Raw genomic sequence first — 22,252 nt, forward strand, 5'->3', positions numbered from 1 at the left:
CAACAGGGATTGCACAAATGTCTTTCTCCAGCAGTAAACAACTAATAAAATGTATTGTGAATATCAAAGATTGGGAACATAGCTTAAAAGCACTATAGATGCCTTGAAGGCAAAGCTTAGAAAGGCTTTTGTATTGCCTCATATGACACACCTGTCCGTACCTTGATCTAACAAAGTTTTTGCACAGTATAAACAATAATGGTCAGCTGAACTACTTGCCACAAGGCATAGCATGGAGAATGACCTGGAAAACATATCTACAAAGAGAGACCTCTCTCTCTATGCCCTTTAGACCTCTGACCAGAAGACACTGAATGTGAAAATGCTGATGCACTTATTTCTGTTGTTGGCTGCTGAAAGGCCTTCTTCTCAAAGGGACATTTTAGAACGATGTTAAGCAGAAGAGTGCATCTAGATTTGCCAGACACGAGAAGTAGAGATCTCTGTGGCTGGATCCCAGCAGTCTCACCCAGTCATGAGAGACCACCCCACACACTGCAACTGAAGAGAATGCTAATGTAGACACGTCCTCTAGCTAAACTAACAAGATTGGCTGTATTTTATGGTTATCTGAAAGACAGAGGTGCAGCCAAGTCACTGTTTTACACATTAAAAAAAGATTTCAGTTTTAATGGTAAAAACCTCAATAGGTTTGAGTGTCATGGCCTCTGATTCCAAAGTTAAACAACGTCGCAAAATGAAAAGTTGTTAAGGTGCTACCACATTACCCTCATTGCGTGCAGGTTTATCACTCTACCTGTAACCATAATTTTATGCGGTATCACATCAGGTGTACTGCATTTGTGATGAACTGACTGTATGGCGACACGCATGAGCACAGCAAACTTGTGATTGTTCTTTTGAAATCCCATCATTTAAATCTATATGCAACTGAAACAATTAAGTGGTAAGTGATAACCCACCCGAACTGAACGCCAATTGTTATGCTTCAATCTACTCTTAACGATAGTCTCGTGCACGCGTTTTCAATAATCGTTCGGGTTATTTTTGTATAGGACGAGTTGCTGAGCCGGCTCGTTCTAAAACACAAGCAGAACAGATATGTGTGACTGCACTATTAATAGTAGTGCAGAAGTAGCGATAGTTGCATGAGCAACAGTAATAGTGCTTGGTAGGATCCAGGATTTGCCTGGTCTTAGCGCTAGAGAGGAAAGCCATCAATAATGCAACAACCGCAAATGACCACCAGATGGGACAGGAGAGCAGCGCTAAGTAATTAAAAAACCAAAACAAAACTGAGCCATGGTTCACAGTACCATAAGAAAAAAGTAAACCCGGATAGTATCAAATGTGTTTATTATGATTCTTTTCATTTTAATCTGTATTATGTAGCATCACTAACAATCATTTATCTAAATGTGCTAATTTTGGGCAGTGTATAAGAATACTTACCGTTTTGAGCCACCACTGGAGCATTTCGCGTGGTCTTCCTATAGGATTTTATATCATCAGTTTTCTAGTGCTAAAATGACAGAATGGTAAACATAATTTTCTACATTCTTTTCATGTGCATATGACTTTTCTCAAGCTAGATGAACTAGTCCTCACCTTAACTGTAGCCTAACCAACCAGCCTTCATCTGAAGTATTACCGTGTGCGGGTATAAGAATTAGTTCTGCAACTTCACCACTCTACAGTGTTCAAACAAGTAAAAAGCTGGGGAACCTTCCTCCGTCTACCGGATGTGATCAGTCGATTAACATCGAGTGTAGCCGATGATAGCGATGAAGTATCCCGGATTCGATTGTGGGAGGCGGGGCGGTGCAGGCTGAGGTTCACTTTTCTGTAGATAGGGGCAGAGTTTGGTGTGTGCGAGTGGGAGATGGACCGAGGGCGCTCTTCCGACTAGCGAGAGGCGAAGAGCGACTCGTATAGCAAGAACTATTGAAATAATAGATGAGATTGGGTCGGTGTTAACCTACAGACAGAAAAATAGTAGCCCATCTTTCACATCCACTCCACACACACTAACACGGCATTGATGGTAATGTATGCAAGGAAACAACCGAGACTCGGCGATGGGTAAAGAGCTCTACGTTATATATTCCGATTTTCCTCCTTTTCCTTCTCCGCTTTGACAATCCGCCATTTTTATTGAAACCAAAATAAGTAGAAACTTAAAGAAGCCGATTCAGCTGTTGCAGAATCTCTCCCTGTCTAACAATGTTCCAGAATATTATTTTGTATCTCTAACCTGTTTCTTTTTATTTCGTAGGTGCAACGACCGAAGGGATTCACAGCCCTATCAGGTAGCTAAAAGCTAGCTGGAAACAAATAAGATTAAAAGGGGCACTCTAGTTCAGGCTCTCAAATCAGTATAGGCCTCTGTGCGGAAAATATCAGGGAAAAGTGTGTTTTTGTGGCGAATTCGTTGTGAAAATACGACCAGCTGTCAGTTACATGTTGAAGTGTAGTTTGCTATGAACTAAGCTACGCTCGACCGTCGAATTTACCACTATATAGTTAGCATTGTAAGAGTTTTAGCCACAAGCTGGCTAGGGCAGTTAGTTAGCCAGTTAGCATCAAGGCCTGGTTGTCACTGTCTTAACAGTTTAGATATTACTGAAAGCAACAAACTAGAAGTATTTTTTTTGTTTTTTGTACCTTCATTTGAGTTTTAAATGCCGAAAATCATGAATATTTAACGAGTATAGTTTGCATTTTGTTTATCAACAATCCGACATCCGCTCACCATAGCAAATGAATGGTGTCAAAATTGTCTGTCTGACTTGACGGTCGACTAAATTTCATTTACCAGCAAAACCGATGCAGTCCTCATTTAGATGTTAATTAGTCGTCAAATGTCATATGTATGGCCGAGATCGGAAAACTGAGCAGCCAGATATTGCTTTGCTATGTTTAGCTCGTCAGTGACGTACGTAAACGAAGTCACGACATCTTGCAATTTCTTTGTAATATTTTGTTGAGGGTATCTAACTACTAACCACTTACTGCAACTCTAAATCAATTATTTCCTCCTAACATCAGTTAATATATGAGTAGATCACCTGTTAATGCTTCTACCATATTGTTGTCATACCTGTATTGGTATTGGCTGAATGTTGTGAAGTCTGTGTCTGTGTGTGTTTCAGACTCTTAAATACTCATCCAAGAGTCACCCCGGCAGCGATCATCGGCATGACAAAATGCGGGACAACAGTGATGCCACCCCACCATGTAAAGTGCTCCGGCGATCTGACAGTCCTGAGAACAAACACATCGACAGCCATGGCAGACCGAAAGCCATTCACACGCACAGGGGCAGAGACCGAGATGGAGGTAAGAAGGGGTAAACCAACCATTAGATGGATCAAGTTTGAATGATGAGCCGTTAAACTGTCATTCTCATAACATATCCTCAGAGTTCAGTAGAAATTACGTGGAGGTAGTATCAATCCAAATGAATCAAAGGAGTAAAAGGTGTCAGTGTGTCCCTTTTTAAGAAAAGGAGGGTTTGATAGTAGGCAGTAGGTGAAACCAGTCACAGCAGTTTAGTAACAGCTTTGTCACATATGAACAGAGGAAGATCTTGTGTTTGAATTTACATTTTAGTCTTATGTGATCTAAGAGTGTGCTTCTAGAGTTTAAACATTATGCTCATGTTCAGTGATTGGAAGTCACTCCTTCAAACCATAGGAGGAATTGCTTGGAATAAATTAACTGAATCACATTGCATCTGTAATCAGACCATCTTCAGCAGTATCTTTGGAGACAATAGTTATAGCCTACTTTTCTGGTCTGATGATCCAATTGTTTGCTCATTTCACATTAAATGCATTTTCAAAGAGGAACAGCTTGTCTACCCACATTGAGGGCAGTTTTAAAGCAGAAGTTATGGATCAAAACTGTCCCTTTTCAGCAGCTAACAGGTAGTGTTTCTAACATTGACGGTGAAGGTTGCCCCTCCATGCTGTTAACTATGTTTGTCTACTCGTGTAAGTCTTGGATTGTGTACTGTAAAATTAGTTTCATACTAAGATCTGTCCTTTTGTGGAGAGCCAGTTTTTGTTACTCCAGTGCATTGTTCTTAATAACCACACACACACAGATTTAAGATCATCTTCTAACCTCAGTTTGCCGGACTTCTGCAGAACTGTTAACTTCTTAGCAGATTCAGCATATTCCTCTGTGGCCTTAGTATTTGCACAATGCAAAATATGGATTTACAGATGTTTTTTTTAAACAAATTTTTCATCCCTTACTATTCACTGTACATGGTTTTAGTCCCTCTTATACATTTAATCTCTGTTTATATTACCACGCACATCACTGCAACATTATTTTAGTAGATTTTGTTTGTGTCAGTACTGAGTGTGATTTGTTGGTATTTGTTATATGACAGCTACTAATTACAAGTATCAGATGACATTTATCTGTGTATGCTACTTAAACTGCCATTTAGTGACATCCATTGAAAACATTCACTTTGCAGGACCTGTCAAAATCTGGCTAGTAATAGTTGCATTCAGATAAACTCTCTGAATATCGTATAATTCAGTACGCCGATGTGGCGTGACACTGTTCGCCTTCATTTTAGGAAATGAAACAGTTAGGTGTCTGTACACACCGTCTCCAAGGTCTGCCAAGGCTTCTATTTGAAATCTCTTAATAAGTCTTGTGTGAGTGGTGGTTGTCCAGTAAGCTACAGCACCAAGCGAGTGTGAGGCTGTGAGAATCTTGTAGCTGATACAGACCCTGGGACTTCTTGTTAATAATACTGTAAACTGGATTCACTCTTTATGATGAAGGCTTGCCCGTTTTCATACTGAAACCATTCTCTCAGCCTGACATGCTCACCTTCAAAGCACTTATAAACCTCAGCTGTCTGTGAGGTGCTTTTTCAAACCCTGCATATGGTTCTTATTTCTATTTAACCGCAACAGTTCACCTCTGCTGAGCTTTAGATGCTAGTGAAGAAGATGAAAGGACTAGGGACATGTAATTAGTGAACCTGAATGTGCTGTAGTTGTGTACAGCGTAGTCTTGGTTTAATTTTTTAGACCAGGTTGTATGTAAAGATTTCTTCTGTGTGGTCAGGTTTTTGAGAGTTTCATTCGTCGCAGAAACAGATCTTACCGTAGCTGAACACTCACGTGTTCATGCTCTTATCACACTCATAAATCAATACAGGGACAGTGTTTGATCATATGACAGTCTTATTCATTAGATTGGCTCAGGCTCCACTCTCACTGAAAAACCTGAGAAACCTTGTCCTTTGACAGTTTTAAAAATGCATTCAGGCAAGTCCTAATTGCCCATTGAGTCTGGTACGAGTGACCCACCTAAAGATTATGGAGTGTCAACCTCATCCTGAATTACAGCCCTTTTCACTCCTCTTTCTAGTTTAGTTCTCGTGTGAATAGGCAGCACTTCTCCACTCTCTTTTGTAGGACCAACAAGTGGTAAACATATTGGTCTCTGCCACAGAACCTAATCGATTTAAATCGTCAAGGGCTTGCTGTGTCAATAGTGCCGGTTCTTGAATGCAAGAAATATCGGAATCAATCAAATATATCGGAATGGATTGAGAAGCACTGCGTTATCAAATCAAAGGAGGTTAATAGGCTAGGTTACTTTTAATTAAAAATAAAAACCTTGTAGTAGCTGACATTCATGGCAAACGAGCCTCTTCCTCTGACATTAATGATAAAACAGTGACAAAATGATCAGCATTCTCTTGTGTATGCAGATAGATGTTGTTCTTGTGATAATGCAATGCTTTCAAGATATTTTAGTATTTCCAGATGATATTGTACCTAACAGTTGGTTAGCAGTTTGTTTGATGGAATGTCAGATGTAAGTGTTAACTGGCGAATTGTGGATTTTAGTAGATTTGGGTTCATCTTAACCTTGTCTCTGTATTTAAAAAGACAAGTAGCATTGGCAATGCCATGTCAGTAATGAGTCCATATGTAAGAGCACACAGCCCAGTGTAAATGTCATCTTTGCAGATCTATCTGCAGATACATAATTGGGAAAGTTTTTTTTTTCAAGGATGTTGGTTTATTTCTAATCTTTTATTTGCCGTTTACCTATGTATGAATTAATCCATAGCGACTGTCTGCCCGGTGGCCTGTCTCCCTTGCCTGACGTCCTATCAGACACACGCATGAATAGCCAGAGATAGCATGCCCTATCATTTTTTGTCCCAACATCTGGGATGAGTACGTTTGGCTGTAGAAATGGTGTCTCTGATAAAAACAGACAGACATAAGGGAGTTTGGAACACTCTGTCGTATTTGCATAAACTCTCTATTCCCTTCCCAGGCTGTGACTTATGCTGAGTAAGTAACATCAACGTCTGAATATGACTGAACTCCATAATCTGTTTCATCTTCAGTGACATGTCAAGCACCAATCGAAGTTTTGGGCATGACTTTCCCTTACGTTTACCTAAGGTCTGCTCTCTGATATGTCCATATACATGTTCTAAATAAAGGAAAAGAAAGTTGAATATTGTGGTTACTGTCCATCCACTTCTTTGGACAGGAGCACATTAAACTAATGACCAGTGTCTTTTTGGGGCCATCTCTGCTGAATCAGCGCTTAAGCAAAGCTGAACGGGCCACGCTTTGCATTTCATAGTAGCTGCTCTGTCAGATTACCAGTCAGGAGTGATTTGAAATGAATGAAAGCTGTGTGTGGTAATGTTCAGTGTGAAACCTTGCTGTCTTGCAGTGCATCTGTGCTCTTTACAGCTGGATTTTGCTGTTAAGGTTTGTTAGCTGCTCTTTTCTTCAGAAATGACTGTTACCTGGGTAAAAATTTCCCCCAGAGAGATGGTTTTCTTTATTTATGGAGAGATCTGAAAGAGGTTTTTTAGCAGTAATCTTGCTGAAACACTGATAGGTCTGATCTCTATGTGTGAAGGAAATGTTCTGTTGGCACCATATTCACACCTGTTTATAACCCTGTTTTTCAAGGAAGTAAAGCTACACAGTGATACGTGTAGGAAGGGTTGATAGTCCAGAAATGTTTCTGACCTTTGATGCCTCACTGTGTATTTCCTCGCGACACTACTTACGTTAAAGATCAGACTTGTAGCCTTATATAAACAATATTTCGTGCATTTACAATTGATTGGCTTCACAATTGAAAAAGTTTTGTTGATCCCTTAAGTGAGTATGTAATTGCGGCGTTTTTTGGTTTTGCATGGATTTCATCGTTTCCAAGTAGAACGGCGCACATCAAAGAGAGAGCATGGTCCTCATTCTCTCCTTTGTCTGGATCCTGCAGAGCTGTCTGCAGCCCTCCGGTTGCCATAGATATAATGCCCTGGTGGCACTGTGTGGTTTGGCGGGGGTTGTTATCACCACCTGTCGTTTACACGGGCGTGTCCTGTTATTGAGAGGGACATTGCAGGCTACCTTTCGACCCCTGCGCGCAAACACTTTCACCTTGCTCCTGTGTGTCTAGGTCTAAAGCGCTCAGTCTGTCTTGAGAGCCCTCCTGGTAACTGTGGATGAGGCCCAGCATTTCAGGTTGATTGGTAACAGTCTGAAATTCAGTGTCTGCCTGTATATGATAGCCTTGAATATTTTTTCAGTAAATGTACAGTAGTATATAGTACACTAGTAGTATATAGTTCATTTGGTTTTGCTTTTTTTTTAAACTGAATTCTTCACAGGATGCTGTTAACTCGTGTTATATGTATACTGACTGGATTTATATTTGGAGTGATCAGTATTATTGCAGTATTTCATCAGTGTTGATAGACATTTTTATTTTGCCCGCGTCACTGTGAAAGCAGCATGTCTTGGTCTTTTTAGGTTTTCTCTAGAGCAGTATAGCAGTGAAAGCATAGCACTTTGAAGGCCTCTGAACATGTGTAATGTTCTATGGAACAAGTCTCTGTAAACCTTTCCTCTGTGTGTGTGTGTCTGTTTGTCTATCTGTCTAATCAGTGCTTAGAGCTCTTTTGAGAGTTGCAATAAATCAAATGGGAGCATGTTTATTTTGGCCCTGATGTCAGTTTAGTATTACTATTATTTAACTTGTATTGTCTTTGAGTTATTGCCTTGTCCATCTTTTGCAAACTCATGTCAAGCTGATGCATGTTTAAGAGGTGTTCATTAGAAGGCTGGAGATGGCTCAAACTCCTTATTTAGATATGATGTTGACTGATTTCTACCTGACTTTTGTGATTTACAGGAACTAGTTACTCCCCCCAGGAGAATTCTCACAACCACAGTTCTCTGCACAGCTCCAACTCTCATTCCAACCCCAGCAAAACATCAGAGACAGTAAGTACACCCCCACACCGCTGCTCTCTTCGCAGCATGTAACCTTTTGGTTTTTCCTAATAATGCATTGACTGTTTACATTTCTGCTATATACAATATATATTTTTACATATATAGATGTCAATTTGAATTAAATTTCACTGCCAGTGTAGTATCTCATGTCTACGCTTAATAAGCTCTCCCACTGTGTAGAGCTGTTTGTTGAGAGAGTGTGTTTGTCAGAAGCGGTGTTGGGCTTTAGATGCGTTGGTTTAAACCCACAGATGATTGCTCCGGTGTCTAAGACAGAAGTGTCCTAGGCCTGTGCAGCAGCACAGGGGGATGTCTGTGTTTCTTTACATCATAGTCAAGTGTGTTTCACAGTGGTGGCAACAGCAGTTTACATCGAGATAGGGATGTACCGTAAGCTTTCAGAAGTTTTGCTAACTGTATGGCAGGTTGGGGAACACTGGTCTAAAATAGTCTCCCCCATAGTGTAAGGGCACCCTTGAGATCAAATCCAAAACTTTGATTTGTTAAATTTCCATGACAGAACAAGCCAAATGATGCTTCAACACAACAAGCAGTTTGCTGCTTTTAATACTTGATTTAACACTGGCTTGCTTAGCTGAAAGAACTTGTCATGCTCTGCATGTGGACTGTTTTCACTCTGAGTCATGTTCATCAGTGGATTAAAATATTGTCCTGCCTGTCAGGGTAATCTGTATTATAAATGACTTCTCATCTCTATAGGCCATGCAGCTGTAACGTGTACTTGGCCCATATATTGGTAGTGGAATGATCTGAGTAAAAAGTTATGTCAGATCAGCGTCCAGATGACCTTTGGAGCACTTGAACCAGCTTATTACTCTGTCTCGGTCATTGATAAGCATCTTATCATTGCTAGGTTGTTTCCCAAGGCTTTGATTTTTTTTTTTGTCCTTTATTGTTTGTGCTGTGAGATGAACAGTAGACAGATCCTGGTCAAAGGGACGCTGTAGGCAAAACAGTGATGGAGGGAAGTGTTTGCTTCAGAGCTGAACCGTGGTCCAGCTCCTATGTCTGTGCTCCTGTGCCTGTGCTCTTGCGCTGTGGCAACCCCTCCTGTGTTCACACCATCTGTCACGCTCCTGTTAGCAATGGCTTCTCACGCAGGCCAACATACCTCTTAGACACTCACTCTCTGTTCAGTCCTTCCTCAGGAACGTTGAAGAGTGCTATACGGAATGCGCTGTTTTCTCCTTTGACTTTCAGAACCCTGACATCAGAGACTCGATGCAGCCAGAGAGCCTGCTGTCATGTGCTCCGTTAGTTTAACAGTGCTGCTCGGTCACTGAGCGACAAGCACTGTTCAGAAACTTTGGGGAAAACAATATGAGAGTATCATGACAAAACAAACACGTCAGACTGCCTCTGTAATCTGTAAGATTGTCACTTTATGGGGTGTTAGAGAATGACACGTGGAAGAGAGCATTGGACATGTCCTGTGCTGTATGTGCTCCATTCTCTGTGGCCACTTCAAACATGCACACATAAACAAAACCCCTGTCACTCAATCTAGATTATACTGTTCATCGAATGACGCGTATTATTTCAGGAATCGTGAGAATTTTTACTCGGACCAATTTTAGCAAAGATATATCAATGTTACACATCATGTATTCCCGGCATTACACACAGATGTCTGTATTATTGCTGTGTGGCTGTCGTCCCTGGTTTTTGAAACTGTTATAATCTTCAACAGAGCATAAAACCAAGGGTTCTGTTTTTATTCCCGTTTTCTGATTGTTGGTTGGGAAAGTTAGATGGTGTGGTGTCCTGGCATGGAAAGGCTGTCCACCTCAAGCCTTGAATCTTGGAAAGAGTCCTCCAGTTATATTTATCGATGATGCATCATGCTAGTTAAGCTGTAATTGGTAAACAAACTGTTGGTCTCGTCTCTGAAGAGGTAAGAGTAGGTCTCAGACTGTAAAAACTGCCTGTGTGTTTTCACACACAATACACTTGGCCATTTAACCCATCTGTATATTTTAGCCTAAATCACTCTCTACTCCAGATATGTTCTGTTCTCTTCTTACTCTACTTAATCAGTAGAAGAATATTTCAATGCTAAAAGATTATCTCAATTCCAGACCTGTCCTTAGTTGAGTCATGTATGGCTTTAGTAGTGTTTTAAAGGCACTACAGTAGCTCTGCTGTGATATGATGCTTAGCTGTGGTTTCTTCAGCTTGTCAGCAGGGGGAAAATCCTTTTCATTGTGGCACCTTTGTTTGTTATTAACCTTACTCAAACTGCTTGCCTTGTGGCCGTACAAGTCAAAGATGACCTTTTTGCGAAGCTGATCTCTAGCTGATGCATGCTAAAGAACTGTTTACCAAAAAACTGAGACTGAGGGCGGCCTGGATAAGTGCCTAAGTGGTTTGAGTACATGACAAAATGATCTGCGCTACTTACATATATGTGTGTGTGTGTGTGTGCATGTATGTTACACACTGTACTGAGTACGTGTGCTGTGGTAAAAGTGCAGAATGGAGATTTGACAGGTCAGAGAGAGAAATGATGAAGTCAGAACTAAAGATCTAGCCGGTAGGAGGTGATGCACAGAGATGCCCTACATGTAATATTGCACTGGCTTGCATCAGTTTTCAGCTCTCCCCTCTCTCTCTCTCTCTCTCTCTCTCTCTCTCTCTCTCTCTCTTTTCCGCTTCTTTATACTCAACCCTCCACCATCATTTTACTGCATCTCCCTTAATCTGCCCTTTTCTCCACATACGTCTCTCCTCTCTGTCATTTTTTCTTCCCTCTCTCCTTTCTTCACCTCCCTCTGATTTCTCATCCCACCATTCCCATCCCTTCTTTGTTTTTCGTTTTCTTTTCTTTTTTTTTTTTTTTGGGCACTAGCCGTATGACCCTGCAGATGATTGGTCAGAACACATCAGTTCTTCGGGGAAGAAGTACTACTATAACTGCCGAACAGAGGTGTCCCAGTGGGAGAAACCCAAAGAGTGGCTTGAGAGGTATATTACAGCACACGCACACATAATTAGCACAAAAACACTATTCCTGTATGAATATTCAGAGCATCTGTGAACTCTGATAAGTATTTAACAGTGCTCCAGAAAAGAGCGAATGCTGTTGTCGCTTTTCGGACAGATACGCTTTTCTTCTTCTCCTCTATGTCTTTTTATCTCCGTTTCCTAGTTGTTATCCTGTTCAGCTGACTATGAAATGTAAACTCGAATGTCATGTGTTTGTGTGTGGCAGAGAGCAGAGACAGAAAGAGGCCACTAAGACAGCGGCAGTGGTCAACAGTTTCCCCAAAGACAGAGACTACAGACGTGAGGCTATGCAGACCACACCTGCCGCCTTCTCCAGCACCAGTGAGTTATCCCCTGTCAGCATCACGTCTCGGGAATAGTTCCCCTAGCAATCAGTTCATTTGACTCAGCGGATGCTGGGAGTCTGAGAGAGTTTCTACTGGATATGACCTAGGCTTTGAGAGGTCACTATGTGGGGTTGACTGCTGTTGTTTCCCACAGTAAGTCACGTGTAGACTTCATAAAGCCAGACAGTGAAGTTAACCGTGATCAAAGTGCATGTTTAGTGAGCTTTTATACCGCTGAAGCTTTGGGCAGCTGTATCTGAGAGCCGTTAAGATTTACGTGAAGTGGTTTTTTTCTTGCTGTGTTTTGGGAGGCTGGACTGTTTTGTTTGACGGGCTAGTTTCTTGGTTTGTTTTGATGACCTAAATAGACAAAGGTGATCTCTGTGAAGCATGTCTGTAATACTAGAGTGTAGTTGCTGTTTTAGTGTTACAGATAGCTGGTCAATGAAAGTCCTCACTGAGTTACAGAAATGTGACAGAGAGCGTATACGCAGTGTGTAGACAGTGAGTGTTAGTGAAGTGAGCAGGTTTGGGGCTACCTCAGGCTGCCCTGTGTCTGTGTGAGCAGGCCATATGAGAGGCTGATAATGTTAGGTTTGGGTGGATGGTCTGTGTTTTTGATTATGAATAAGAGATCTCCTCAGGCTCTGCCACTCCTCTGAAGAGCCGCTGCTGCTCTCTAAAGAGGTCCCATGGTCTCTCTGAATAATTCACTGATGACTGTGGGGTTGGTTGGTTCTCTCAGGACTTGTGATTTGTTACTGTCATTACAGGATTTGGGTTAAACTTTCCTAAAAGTCTTTTAGTCCTGTATTTGAAGAGATAACATAAACAGCATGGAAATGAACAGTGATGTTGAGGCAGAAGTGCTGTGAGTACATTAGAGATGAGTCTTAAGCACATGTGAATAGTCGGGTAGATCCACAGGTTTGCCAGCATATTGAAGCTTGTCAGGTTATCACTGTGAGCTTACTCATACCACTATAACCTTCAAGGTGTGACTGCACTGGCACCATCTGTCTGAAAGGCCAGCTTCTTACATGCTTTGACAAATAATTTGGCCCAATTCGGTCCTAAATCTTATGTTTGTGCCTACTCGTTCATGTTTAATGTTGTAATGAATTATGTGATGTGTTTGTAATATAACAATCTGATGAGCGAATGATGACTGTGTTTACCGACACTTTCGTGGGAAGTTGTTGAACGGCTTGATTCTCCACATGTGGGTGAGCTTTATGTGACAGGTCCGCTTGTCTGTCTAGCTACAGCTATCACATACAGTCCTCCTCCCTCTCGCTGTGTTCTTTCGGCTCATGTTGCTCTGGTCCTGTGTGTGTGGATGCAGAGTCTTCAGCTGCAGGGGAGAAGATTTCCTCCATCGCACAGTCACAGTCATCCTCCTCTTCTGCTGGGTCTGGCCTAAGCGCCGCCAATCCCGCAAGCTCCTCTGTTTCCACGGTTCCCGTCTCCCCAGTGATGCAGTCGCCAGCCCAACCTCCTCTCCTTCCAGATCCCTCCCTCCTCCGTCAGCTCCTCCCAGCTCTGCAAACAGCGCTGCAGCTCAACAACACCAATGTAGATGTGGCCAAGATCAATGAAGGTACACACACACACACACACACACAGAATGACACAGGAGCAAATGTTTGTCTAAGCTCCAATAGTGGAGACAAACATATTTATATTTTATGTAAAATCAGCATAACCTGTAAAAACTGATTGAGGTACATGAGTAAGGAGTGGAAAAAACAAATGTTGTGTCAGGGGTCTCATGATGAAAGTGAAGAATGCTGAGGTTTGTGGTTTATGGGCAGTTTTCTGGGAAACCTTTGATGTGTAACTTTTCGGTCCACCATTCAGAAATGGGCTGAGAGAGGATTACGTTCAAGAGCGTTTAAAGTTTTCTAACTTCATTTTTTCATACTGTAACCTTTTATGTTTGTGCCAATAGTGAAATAAGAAAACCTACCCACCCAGTGTTCTTACCTGTCTGATTTGCTTGCATGGATGTGACTGAAAAGCCATTGCATTCTTGAGGAGTCAGATTGTTTGTATAGACCATGTGTGCTTTACTATTAGTTTTTTCCACCTAAACTGTGAACTCAGTTCCAGTACTTGCCCAAGCAGTGTCATTTGGAAAAGCATGCTGATGTTTTGTGAGGAACAGCAGATGAGGGTGATGTTTGTATGCAGGTTTTAGGAGTGGCACAGAAGACAGCTGGGGTCAGCTGGTCAAAAGTGCACAGTGATGAGCATGCATTGGTTTTGAGATGGAATGCAAAAGAAATGTGAATAGTGGAGAATAATGCAAACATAAGGCCAGGGCATGAGGACACCGGGGTTCATCAAGAACAGTCCAGTGAGCACTTCAGACAGCGACACCACAGTCTGCCGACATGGCACAAATCCCACATCACGCTTAAACATGTAGATTTGCAAGGAAATCGCTGCAGTGGTTAACGGAGCGGCCGGAAAAGTCCGACGAGTCATCCTTAAACCTGTTTACAACCCGTGGCCCAGTGCACGTGTGGTGGTCGCCGGGTGAACCCTACAGGCCAGTGTTTGAATCACACAGCGTCTCTGTTCTGCCGTGGGGGTGCGTCTCCCTGCCCCGGTTTAGACCTCCTCAGCCCCCTGAGAGGGAACGGTAAATATCAGTGATTTCAAAGCCGTTCTCAGAGCTCAGTTTCGTGACTTTTCCGCTGTACCTTTTTCTCTTTATGGGATCGGTCGTCTCTAGAATGACAATTTGCCTAGCCACAGGGTACCAGCGCTCACTGAATGGTCTGATGAGCTTGTGAACAGTGTGAACCGTCTGGCTTTCCAGAACTCGGCCCAAGTGAATAGTTGTGGAAGGCTTGGGAACAGTGTCTCAGACTGCCTTTTCCATCATCACTGCCACCACCACCAAATAAAATAAATAAATAACCCTCATGGAACAATGGTGTTGCCAGAGCGCATTAAAACAGCATGTCTGGTACATGGTGCTGCCTAGTAAGACATTTGTGTCTGTTTATTTTAGCGAATACCTGTAAGCTGGCGGTGACGGTGTTAAGCGTAGGTTTGGCCATCCCGGCCGTTCATCGATGTAGTCAGGGTGCAGTCTCTGTCGTAGCGCACGTCTGAGAATTTTATCTGCAAGACTTTCCAGGCTAGACATTCTGTGGTTGCTTCCCTAATTCCTCTCCGAAAATGTAACCTTAAAAGCCTCGTGTAACTGGTATAACAGTTTCTTAAACACGCTGTTCATTTTGCCACGTGTTCAGGGAGTTAAGATGGTGAAGTTGGAGCTAGTGGTTTGCTGGCCGATGGCTGTTTTAGTGTGTGTGGAGTGCTGTTGCAGACAGGGCTGTGGGACATTGCAGTTGTCAGGTATTCTGTGGAAGATAACGTTCGCTGGCTGGTATGTAAACGCAGCTTTCAGTGGAATGTACGGTAATGCAGATTTGGTTTAGCACCCACTCTGTTCTGGGACCCATTCACTGCAATGCCTAACCCCAACTGCCTGATTGAATGCAGTGTCTGGGACTTGGTAGAAACTTGAACATGGTCTTACTTGTGACAGACACAGGTTACGGGCAATATCTGTGCGCTGACACAGGCAACATATGGTTCGGCTGTGGTATGCAGTGTGTTCTCATCCGTATTGTGTAACCTTGTATAACTCAAGACAGTCATGGTAAGTCTAAGCAATTTATTTTAATTAGAAATGTCAGTTTGTGACTTGTGGAAGTCTGGTTTTAAACCACTTTAAAATGGTCTGTATTCCTGACCCTCCAGTGAAGACTTGGGAGTAAAAGCCTGTGGCACCTGTTGTTTAGCTCTGTAGAGTTTAACCACGGCCATGCTCCTCTGGGTGTTTACTTCGCTTTAGCCAAAACAGTCTTTCCCCCCCACAGAACAGTTTGTGAAGGTTATGAAAGTCCAGGTCTTCATTCACTAAAAAAAAGTCTTCCATAAGACAGTAGGTTGAGAATGTGAGGCGTGGAGCTTAGAAAACAGCAGTCAGACCAGAGTCTGTCCATGTGCCCGACAGAGACCGTCTTACAGCAGGGACTGACTCCTCCCTCTCACACCGCTCAGCGAATTGATGATTTGGTGGAGAACAGTTCCCATGCATGGGCAGTTTGAACAGTTAGACTGATCAAGATGTTGCACTGGGGCCCATGTAGTTTTAGCCTCAGTAGTGAGAGTTCAAGCATCACTGGATTCCTCTCTGTGATTTGTCCCCAGCCTTCTCAGGTTCTACTGCATCTGCCAAAGACCTGAAGCTTTAACATCTCTCATCTCCAGTCACACACACACTCACAAGCGAGCAGGGGACCAAGATTTGTGAAACTTGCTGATGTGTTTTAAAGAGCCATTTACTAAAAAACTGAAACTACAGAGAGCTTAGCTGGTTTGTCAAGTTGGTACTTTGCACGTTAATGCGAAAGTGTTGTGTGTTTCCTCGATGGCTCCAGCAGGTGTTTCACTCTTGTTTACTCCTTTCTCTCTCTCTCTCTCTCTCTCTCTCTCTCTCTCTCTCTGTAGTTCTCACCGCTGCGGTAACACAGGCGTCTCTGCAGTCTATGCTTCATAAATTCCTGACTGCTGGTCCATCAGCCTTCAACATCACAACGCTGCTGTCCCAGGCTGCTCAGCTGTCCAACCAAGGTACACACACACACACACACACACACTGTTCCTGACCTTCTCCGTTTGGGCTGCGTTGACACTGTACTTAGGGTTACTTGTGCTGTAGTTTAGGAGAAATGTGGTGTTACACGAGCCAAAAAAAAGCTGAATTTCCCAGCCCAACGATAGAGGGTTTTATTTTGCAGTTTTATAATTGTTACTGGCTTCCTTCTGTCTCCTGTGTCACTCCCTCTCTCTGACACTTCTCTCCCGTTCTCGTGTTGTGTTCTGCTCTGCTCGAGCAGCCCAGCAGTCGAGTCAGTCCCCGATGTCTTTGACATCAGACGCTTCATCTCCACGGTCGTACGTTTCGCCCAGGATCAGCACACCTCAGACTAATGCAGCGTCTCTTAAGCCCCCCCTCAGCACCACACCAGTAACTTCTCAGAGCAAGGTACAGCCTCTGTCTGTGTCTGTGTTTGTCTGCCTCACATAAATCCTTTGAAGTGAATACAAACAAACTGTGCTGCTGCTCTTGTCTGATCAAAAGTAAACTTATACCCAGCGTCCAGTTCATGTGAAAAAGGACTGCAGACCTTATTGTGAGTTAGTTCATTGATATTGGCTTGACACGTACATACTGGACTTGTTTCAGGTGGTAACAGTCTGTCTGTGTCTCTCTCAGGTGAACGCTCCTGTGGTAAAACCTGGCACCCTCCCCCAGCCAACCTCCCAACAGTCCCTCCCCTCAGACAAACACCACGACAATGGCAACTCTCCACGCACACTGCAGAGACAGAGGTAAGTTCTGTCTTTGTGTCTGTATGTGAATGTGTATGTGTATGTGTTTGTGTGTGGCCAAAGCATCAGCTACGTGATGTAATGCAGAGTCCTATGTGAGAAGAACTGGAGGGTTGTTAATTTGTTTGTATTACTTAATTGTGTCCTTCAAACATTCTGATGAAAATCGAAGGAATTGTTTTACTGTCTCTGTGGGACGTCATATTGATTTTTTTTTTTTTTAATACTAGCATATTTATAAGCATAGTAACCCTCTAAGACTAAATGTGAATATAGAAAATTGTGTTTGCTTGCCATCTTGTGGCCATTCTTTGAATGACAGTTCTGAAACATGATTTTCATTCGGTTATTGCTCACACAGTCATATACTTCAGAAACACTAATGCTGTTTACAATATAATTAGCACATGTAAATACATTTAAGCTGTTACAGTCAAAACTACATATTGTAAATAACACATTCATACATTTTTGCCCTGTTGTTTTTTTCTGGTCTTGTATAAATTTGTTCTGTAACGAACCTAATGAAGAATAATGGCTCATGTTGTACATCCTCTCCATTCTGCAGCAGTCAGAGGAGCCCGTCTCCTGGGCCAAACCACGTCGCTGGGAGTAACAGCAGTAGTAATACTAGCAGCAGCGGTGGAGGTCAGGGTCCGGGCGGGGTCAGCGGGGCGACGCCTGGGAGCTCGGTAGCTGCGGGACCGGCCGGCAGACCGTCATGCTCCTTCACCCCCTCGCTGGCCGCCCACTTCAACGAGAACCTCATCAAACACGTGCAGGGCTGGCCTGCCGAGCATGCTGAGAAACAGGTAATCACATCAGACATGCACTACTCTGACACTCAGGTAATCACATCAGACATGCACTACTCTGACACTCAGGTAATCACATCAGACATGCGCTACTCTGACACTCAGGTAATCACATCAGACATGCGCTACTCTGACACTCAGGTAATCACATCAGACATGCACTACTCTGACACTCAGGTAATCACATCAGACATGCACTACTCTGACACTCAGGTAATCACATCAGACACGCACTACTCTGACACTCAGGTAATCACGTCAGACATGCACTACTCTGACACTCAGGTAATCACATCAGACATGCACTACTCTGACACTCAGGTAATCACATCAGACACGCACTACTCTGACACTCAGGTAATCACATCAGACATGCACTACTCTGACACTCAGGTAATCACGTCAGACATGCACTACTCTGACACTCAGGTAATCACGTCAGACATGCACTACTCTGACACTCAGGTAATCACGTCAGACATGCACTACTCTGACACTCAGGTAATCACGTCAGACACGCACCACTCTGACACTCAGGTAATCACGTCAGACATGCACTACTCTGACACTCAGGTAATCACATCAGACATGCACTACTCTGACACTCAGGTAATCGCATCAGACATGCACTACTCTGACACTCAGGTAATCACGTCAGACATGCATTACTTTGACCCTCAGGTAATCACGTCAGACATACATTACCCTGACACTCAGGTAATCAGATCAAAGTCAGCTAGTTTTCATCTCTTTCTGTGAGGCACTTCTCATTAATGTGTGGTTGTAATTAAAAGTAACTGAGCAGCACAATATCCAGATTATGGCAGGCTGCAGGGATGCAGGAGTCCATGGAGAGCCATGTATGTTCTTCAGTGTTAGTAAATATTTGTAAATCCAGCCTGCTGCAACACTCTTTAACTGTTGTGGTTTGTTTGTGTTTGTGTTTGCGGTTGTGATGTGGTTTGACGCGTCACTCTTTGCTACAGGCGGCGCGGTTACGCGAGGAGGCCCACACCATGGGCAGCATCTACATGTCTGAAAACTGCACAGAGCTGAAAAACCTACGCTCACTAGTGCGAGTGTGTGAGATCCAGGCCACGTTGCGTGAGCAGAGGTAACAGCCCACTTTAATGCAGGATAATTTAATGTTTGGTTAAGACTCTTGGAGTTCAAATTTAGAAATGAACTATTATATAACGTGTCTGCAAGACCAAATAAGCCGTCATCTTTAGCTCTATCCTTGTTTTTATGAAGTTGCACAGTAAAATTTAGACCCGTCATAACAAACTCTTTTTCTCTCTCTCCTCCCTTAGGATACTGTTTTTGAGACAACAGATTAAAGAACTCGAAAAGTTGAAGAATCAGAATTCCTTCATGGTTTGAGAACTTGGGTTTGCTGGAGTGGGTTTTGGAATAGGAAAGGGAGGGGAAAGGAGAAAGTGAGATGGAACCCATTGCAAACGTACGGAACCCATGGAGAACCCGGAGTTCTGTCGCTTTGTGTTCTGGGGCCCAGTCTTACACTTAACCAAGCTGCAGCGACGTCTCGTTTTGGACTGAGGGGGGGAGTTTAGGGTGTGGCAAGGATCGGAGGGTAGTTTGGAAGGGGAAAACAGAGAGGGTTTTTTTTTTTTTTTTTTTTTTTTTGGACCTGCCTGTGCCACACCCTCTGTATATGTAGATTTCTTGTAGATGTTATTTCCATGTTGTAAATATGTTTTGTAGATGAAGCCATGGGAAGCCATGACATCCAAACGTAAAACTAATCAGCACCGAGGCTGAGGACCAGGCTGTGTGCTCTCAGTCTCCCCATACATACACTCTGTCTGCAGACTTTACAGTGAGACCAGTAAACAAGAAACTAGACAAACAATATGCTTTGGGTAAATAGATTGGTGAACCATTGCTTTGAGCATGTACCAGACCTGCATGGAAAAGGTGGATTATTCATCTGGGATGTGACACACACACACACACACAGATGCACATATGCTTAGTCAGCACCTCACAACCACCCTCACCCACCCACCCTTACCTGTTGGGTTTCATTTCCTCTGTCTTCATATGAGTAGTAGTAATAATGCAAAATGGAGAATTGTTTTTTTCTGTCACTTCCTCTGGTTGCACTATGATGGTTTCACATCTTTTCCTGCTCCCTCTCCCCTCCTGCCTTTTTAGGGGTTTAGATAATGTTTGTCTGCAATGGTTCAGTGGTCTCTTCACTGCCCCAATGGCCCAGCTTATACCCACTGTCAACACCAGTGCCTGCTAGTGTGATGGAATGTGTGTGTTTGCGCGTGTGTGTGTGTGTGTGAGAGAGAGAGAGAGAGTGCGGATGGAGCACAGGTCTTAGTGCTTCGTGAGTGACGGAGAGAGAAAGAGAGGACCATTCCTGCAGCTTGCCCTGTAAGCCCCACCCACTTGTGACATCATCTGCCTCCTCTAAGAGGTGGAGTATAGTTGTCAGCAGGAAAAAAAAAAAAGGTTTTTTTTTTCTTGGTTTCCAAACTTTCCAGCAAGATTTTCTTTCTTTTATTTTTATTTTTCTGTACTTTTTGTTTAAAAACTGTACTGTTGAAAGAAACAGGGAAAAAAAAGAAAAAAAGAAAAAAAAACAAGAACGTGAGGATCTTTTTAAGACTACTTGCGTTGACAACCAGAGTTCATTCCTATGTACAGTTGCTAAGTAATGATGGAGTTAAAAAAGAAACAGTTTTATTAAAAGTTGCAGTGATTACTAGTATATCAGATATGTTGTATTCATAAATTATTGCCACATTTTCCTTTGCACCCTGATTGGACAGATTGGAACAAGTGCTTATGGGTAACAGGAAGTTGAGGGTTGAAAGTCATAGCCGACGACTGAACACCACCAACCCCGTTTCACTAGGGTCAGGGCAGGGTCACCCGGGGTCAGAAGGTCAAATGTGAAATGTATGTATTGTAATAAACATGCTAAAGTAAAACGTTGTACGCTTCTTCTTTATTAGTTAAGCTGACTGAAATGTCTCATTTTGCATACTGCAGCATAGAGAAACCAGGATTTGAGTGTTCCTGTTCTGGATAGTTTGGAACTCTTTAGTCCCTCACAAAGTTTCTGAACCTTGGTGGAAAAGGGGCTAAGGATAAAGACTCGCTTGGAGAGCAGGATCAGACTTCTCATCACTAGCTTGAGTTTGGTGTTCTGATCTACTGCACTGTTGAAGCATCAAAGCAAGGAGGAGGTGTATAATTACACCCACACTCCAGACTTCCAAGGAGTCTGAGAAAAAAAAAAAATCTTGAAATAATTAAATGGGTTTCATCTTTGAAACCGCTAACTTTTCGCTGCTGTTTTGCTACAAACTGAAGTGGACAGGGGAAGAATGTTGAACAACCAATAACCTGTTCAGATAAATATGGGATGCTGTTCAAATATGTCTAAAAAAATATGTATAAATAAATAGCTCTCTATAATAACAAATCTGAATGTCAAAACTGTATGGACTTGTCATAATTAGTTTCATTCCAGATAATTTCTTATTTCTGTGATTACAGACATGTATCTTTCTCACAAGCAGGTCGTGTTTCATGATCCAAGCTTTTACGTGTTTGTAATTTTAAATGTGTTGTTTATTTATTTATAAGTGAATGGGATGATTGACAAATTTCAGTGAGCAGACACAAGGCAGCAACATCTGACCGCTCACACTGTCCTCATTAATTTCTTTGCACAGTAGGAATCATTGAATCTCTTCATCTTTAACACTCTTTATTTTAATAGTGGTTGACTATTCTGTTTTTAAGTTTGTTTACATCTACTTTCCTCTAACTGGTGGACTTGTAATCATTTATTTATGTCCTTCTGTAGCTGAAAGAAAGTGATGCAAAAAGGTCTATTCACTCAAACGTAAAACAACCCTCCCGTTAGGTCAAAGTCTGATGTTTCCAGGCTCTATGAGTTCTCTCCAGAGATAGAGAGAGACAACTTAATCGACATTCCAATGTTTAGACCCAACATCTAAAGCCCCTCCACCTTTTCAGCTTGGTATCTGCCCAGGTCTGTCACACCTCCATGTCCCTCTCTTAAAGGTGTGAATGTGTATCACTTCAGCTGTTAAAGGAGACAGTGGTCCATTCACACATTTCTTTCATCCCTGCTTTTAATTACGGCATCAGGAGCCATGGCTCTTTGCCGGTCTGATGGACCGCAGACTACAACTATACACACCCATCCTGCCCTCAGCCACAGTCTCTGTACTAGATATCCTTATGCATGTGTTTTTTTGTTTTGATCGATTGCTTGTTTATTTCACTTTGGCATACTGTTGTATGTTCCCATTAGATGTATATTCAAACGCAAATGAACCAAGCAGGTTTTTCAAAACTCAGCTTGGTATTTGTTGACAGT

The 22,252-nt window shown here is 42.6% G+C and overlaps 1 protein-coding gene across 2 annotated transcripts; it reads left to right on the forward strand.

The window, feature by feature from the left end:
- Window positions 1-1,833: 1,833 nt before the first annotated feature.
- Window positions 1,834-19,468, forward strand: waca (WW domain containing adaptor with coiled-coil a). Of its 2 annotated transcripts, XM_030773881.1 has the most exons (14): window positions 1,834-2,043; window positions 2,237-2,270; window positions 3,114-3,300; window positions 8,173-8,264; window positions 11,146-11,261; window positions 11,509-11,624; window positions 12,975-13,229; window positions 16,163-16,285; window positions 16,552-16,700; window positions 16,932-17,047; window positions 17,616-17,689; window positions 17,744-17,859; window positions 18,849-18,976; window positions 19,176-19,468. In XM_030773881.1, the coding sequence occupies exons 1-14, from the start codon at window positions 2,003-2,005 to the stop codon at window positions 19,243-19,245; spliced, it is 1,617 nt and encodes a 538-aa protein (XP_030629741.1). In that variant the 5' UTR covers window positions 1,834-2,002; the 3' UTR covers window positions 19,246-19,468. The 2 variants fall into 2 exon arrangements, with proteins under 2 accessions (XP_030629741.1, XP_030629739.1); XM_030773879.1 differs by having other exon boundaries at window positions 17,616-17,859.
- Window positions 19,469-22,252: the final 2,784 nt, after the last annotated feature.

The sequence above is a fragment of the Chanos chanos genome, chromosome 5, assembly GCF_902362185.1.
Source record: "Chanos chanos chromosome 5, fChaCha1.1, whole genome shotgun sequence".
In the NCBI taxonomy this organism is placed as follows: Eukaryota; Metazoa; Chordata; class Actinopteri; order Gonorynchiformes; family Chanidae; genus Chanos; species Chanos chanos.

Bases quoted from the DNA above. Each gene is read 5' to 3' on its own strand.
- waca (XM_030773879.1), top strand. From the start codon at position 2,003: ATGGTAATGTATGCAAGGAAACAACCGAGACTCGGCGATGG. The intron at 2,044-2,236 runs GTAAAGAGCTCT...TTTATTTCGTAG, and splicing joins CAACCGAGACTCGGCGATGG to GTGCAACGACCGAAGGGATT. The intron at 16,701-16,931 runs GTACAGCCTCTG...TGTCTCTCTCAG, and splicing joins CAGTAACTTCTCAGAGCAAG to GTGAACGCTCCTGTGGTAAA.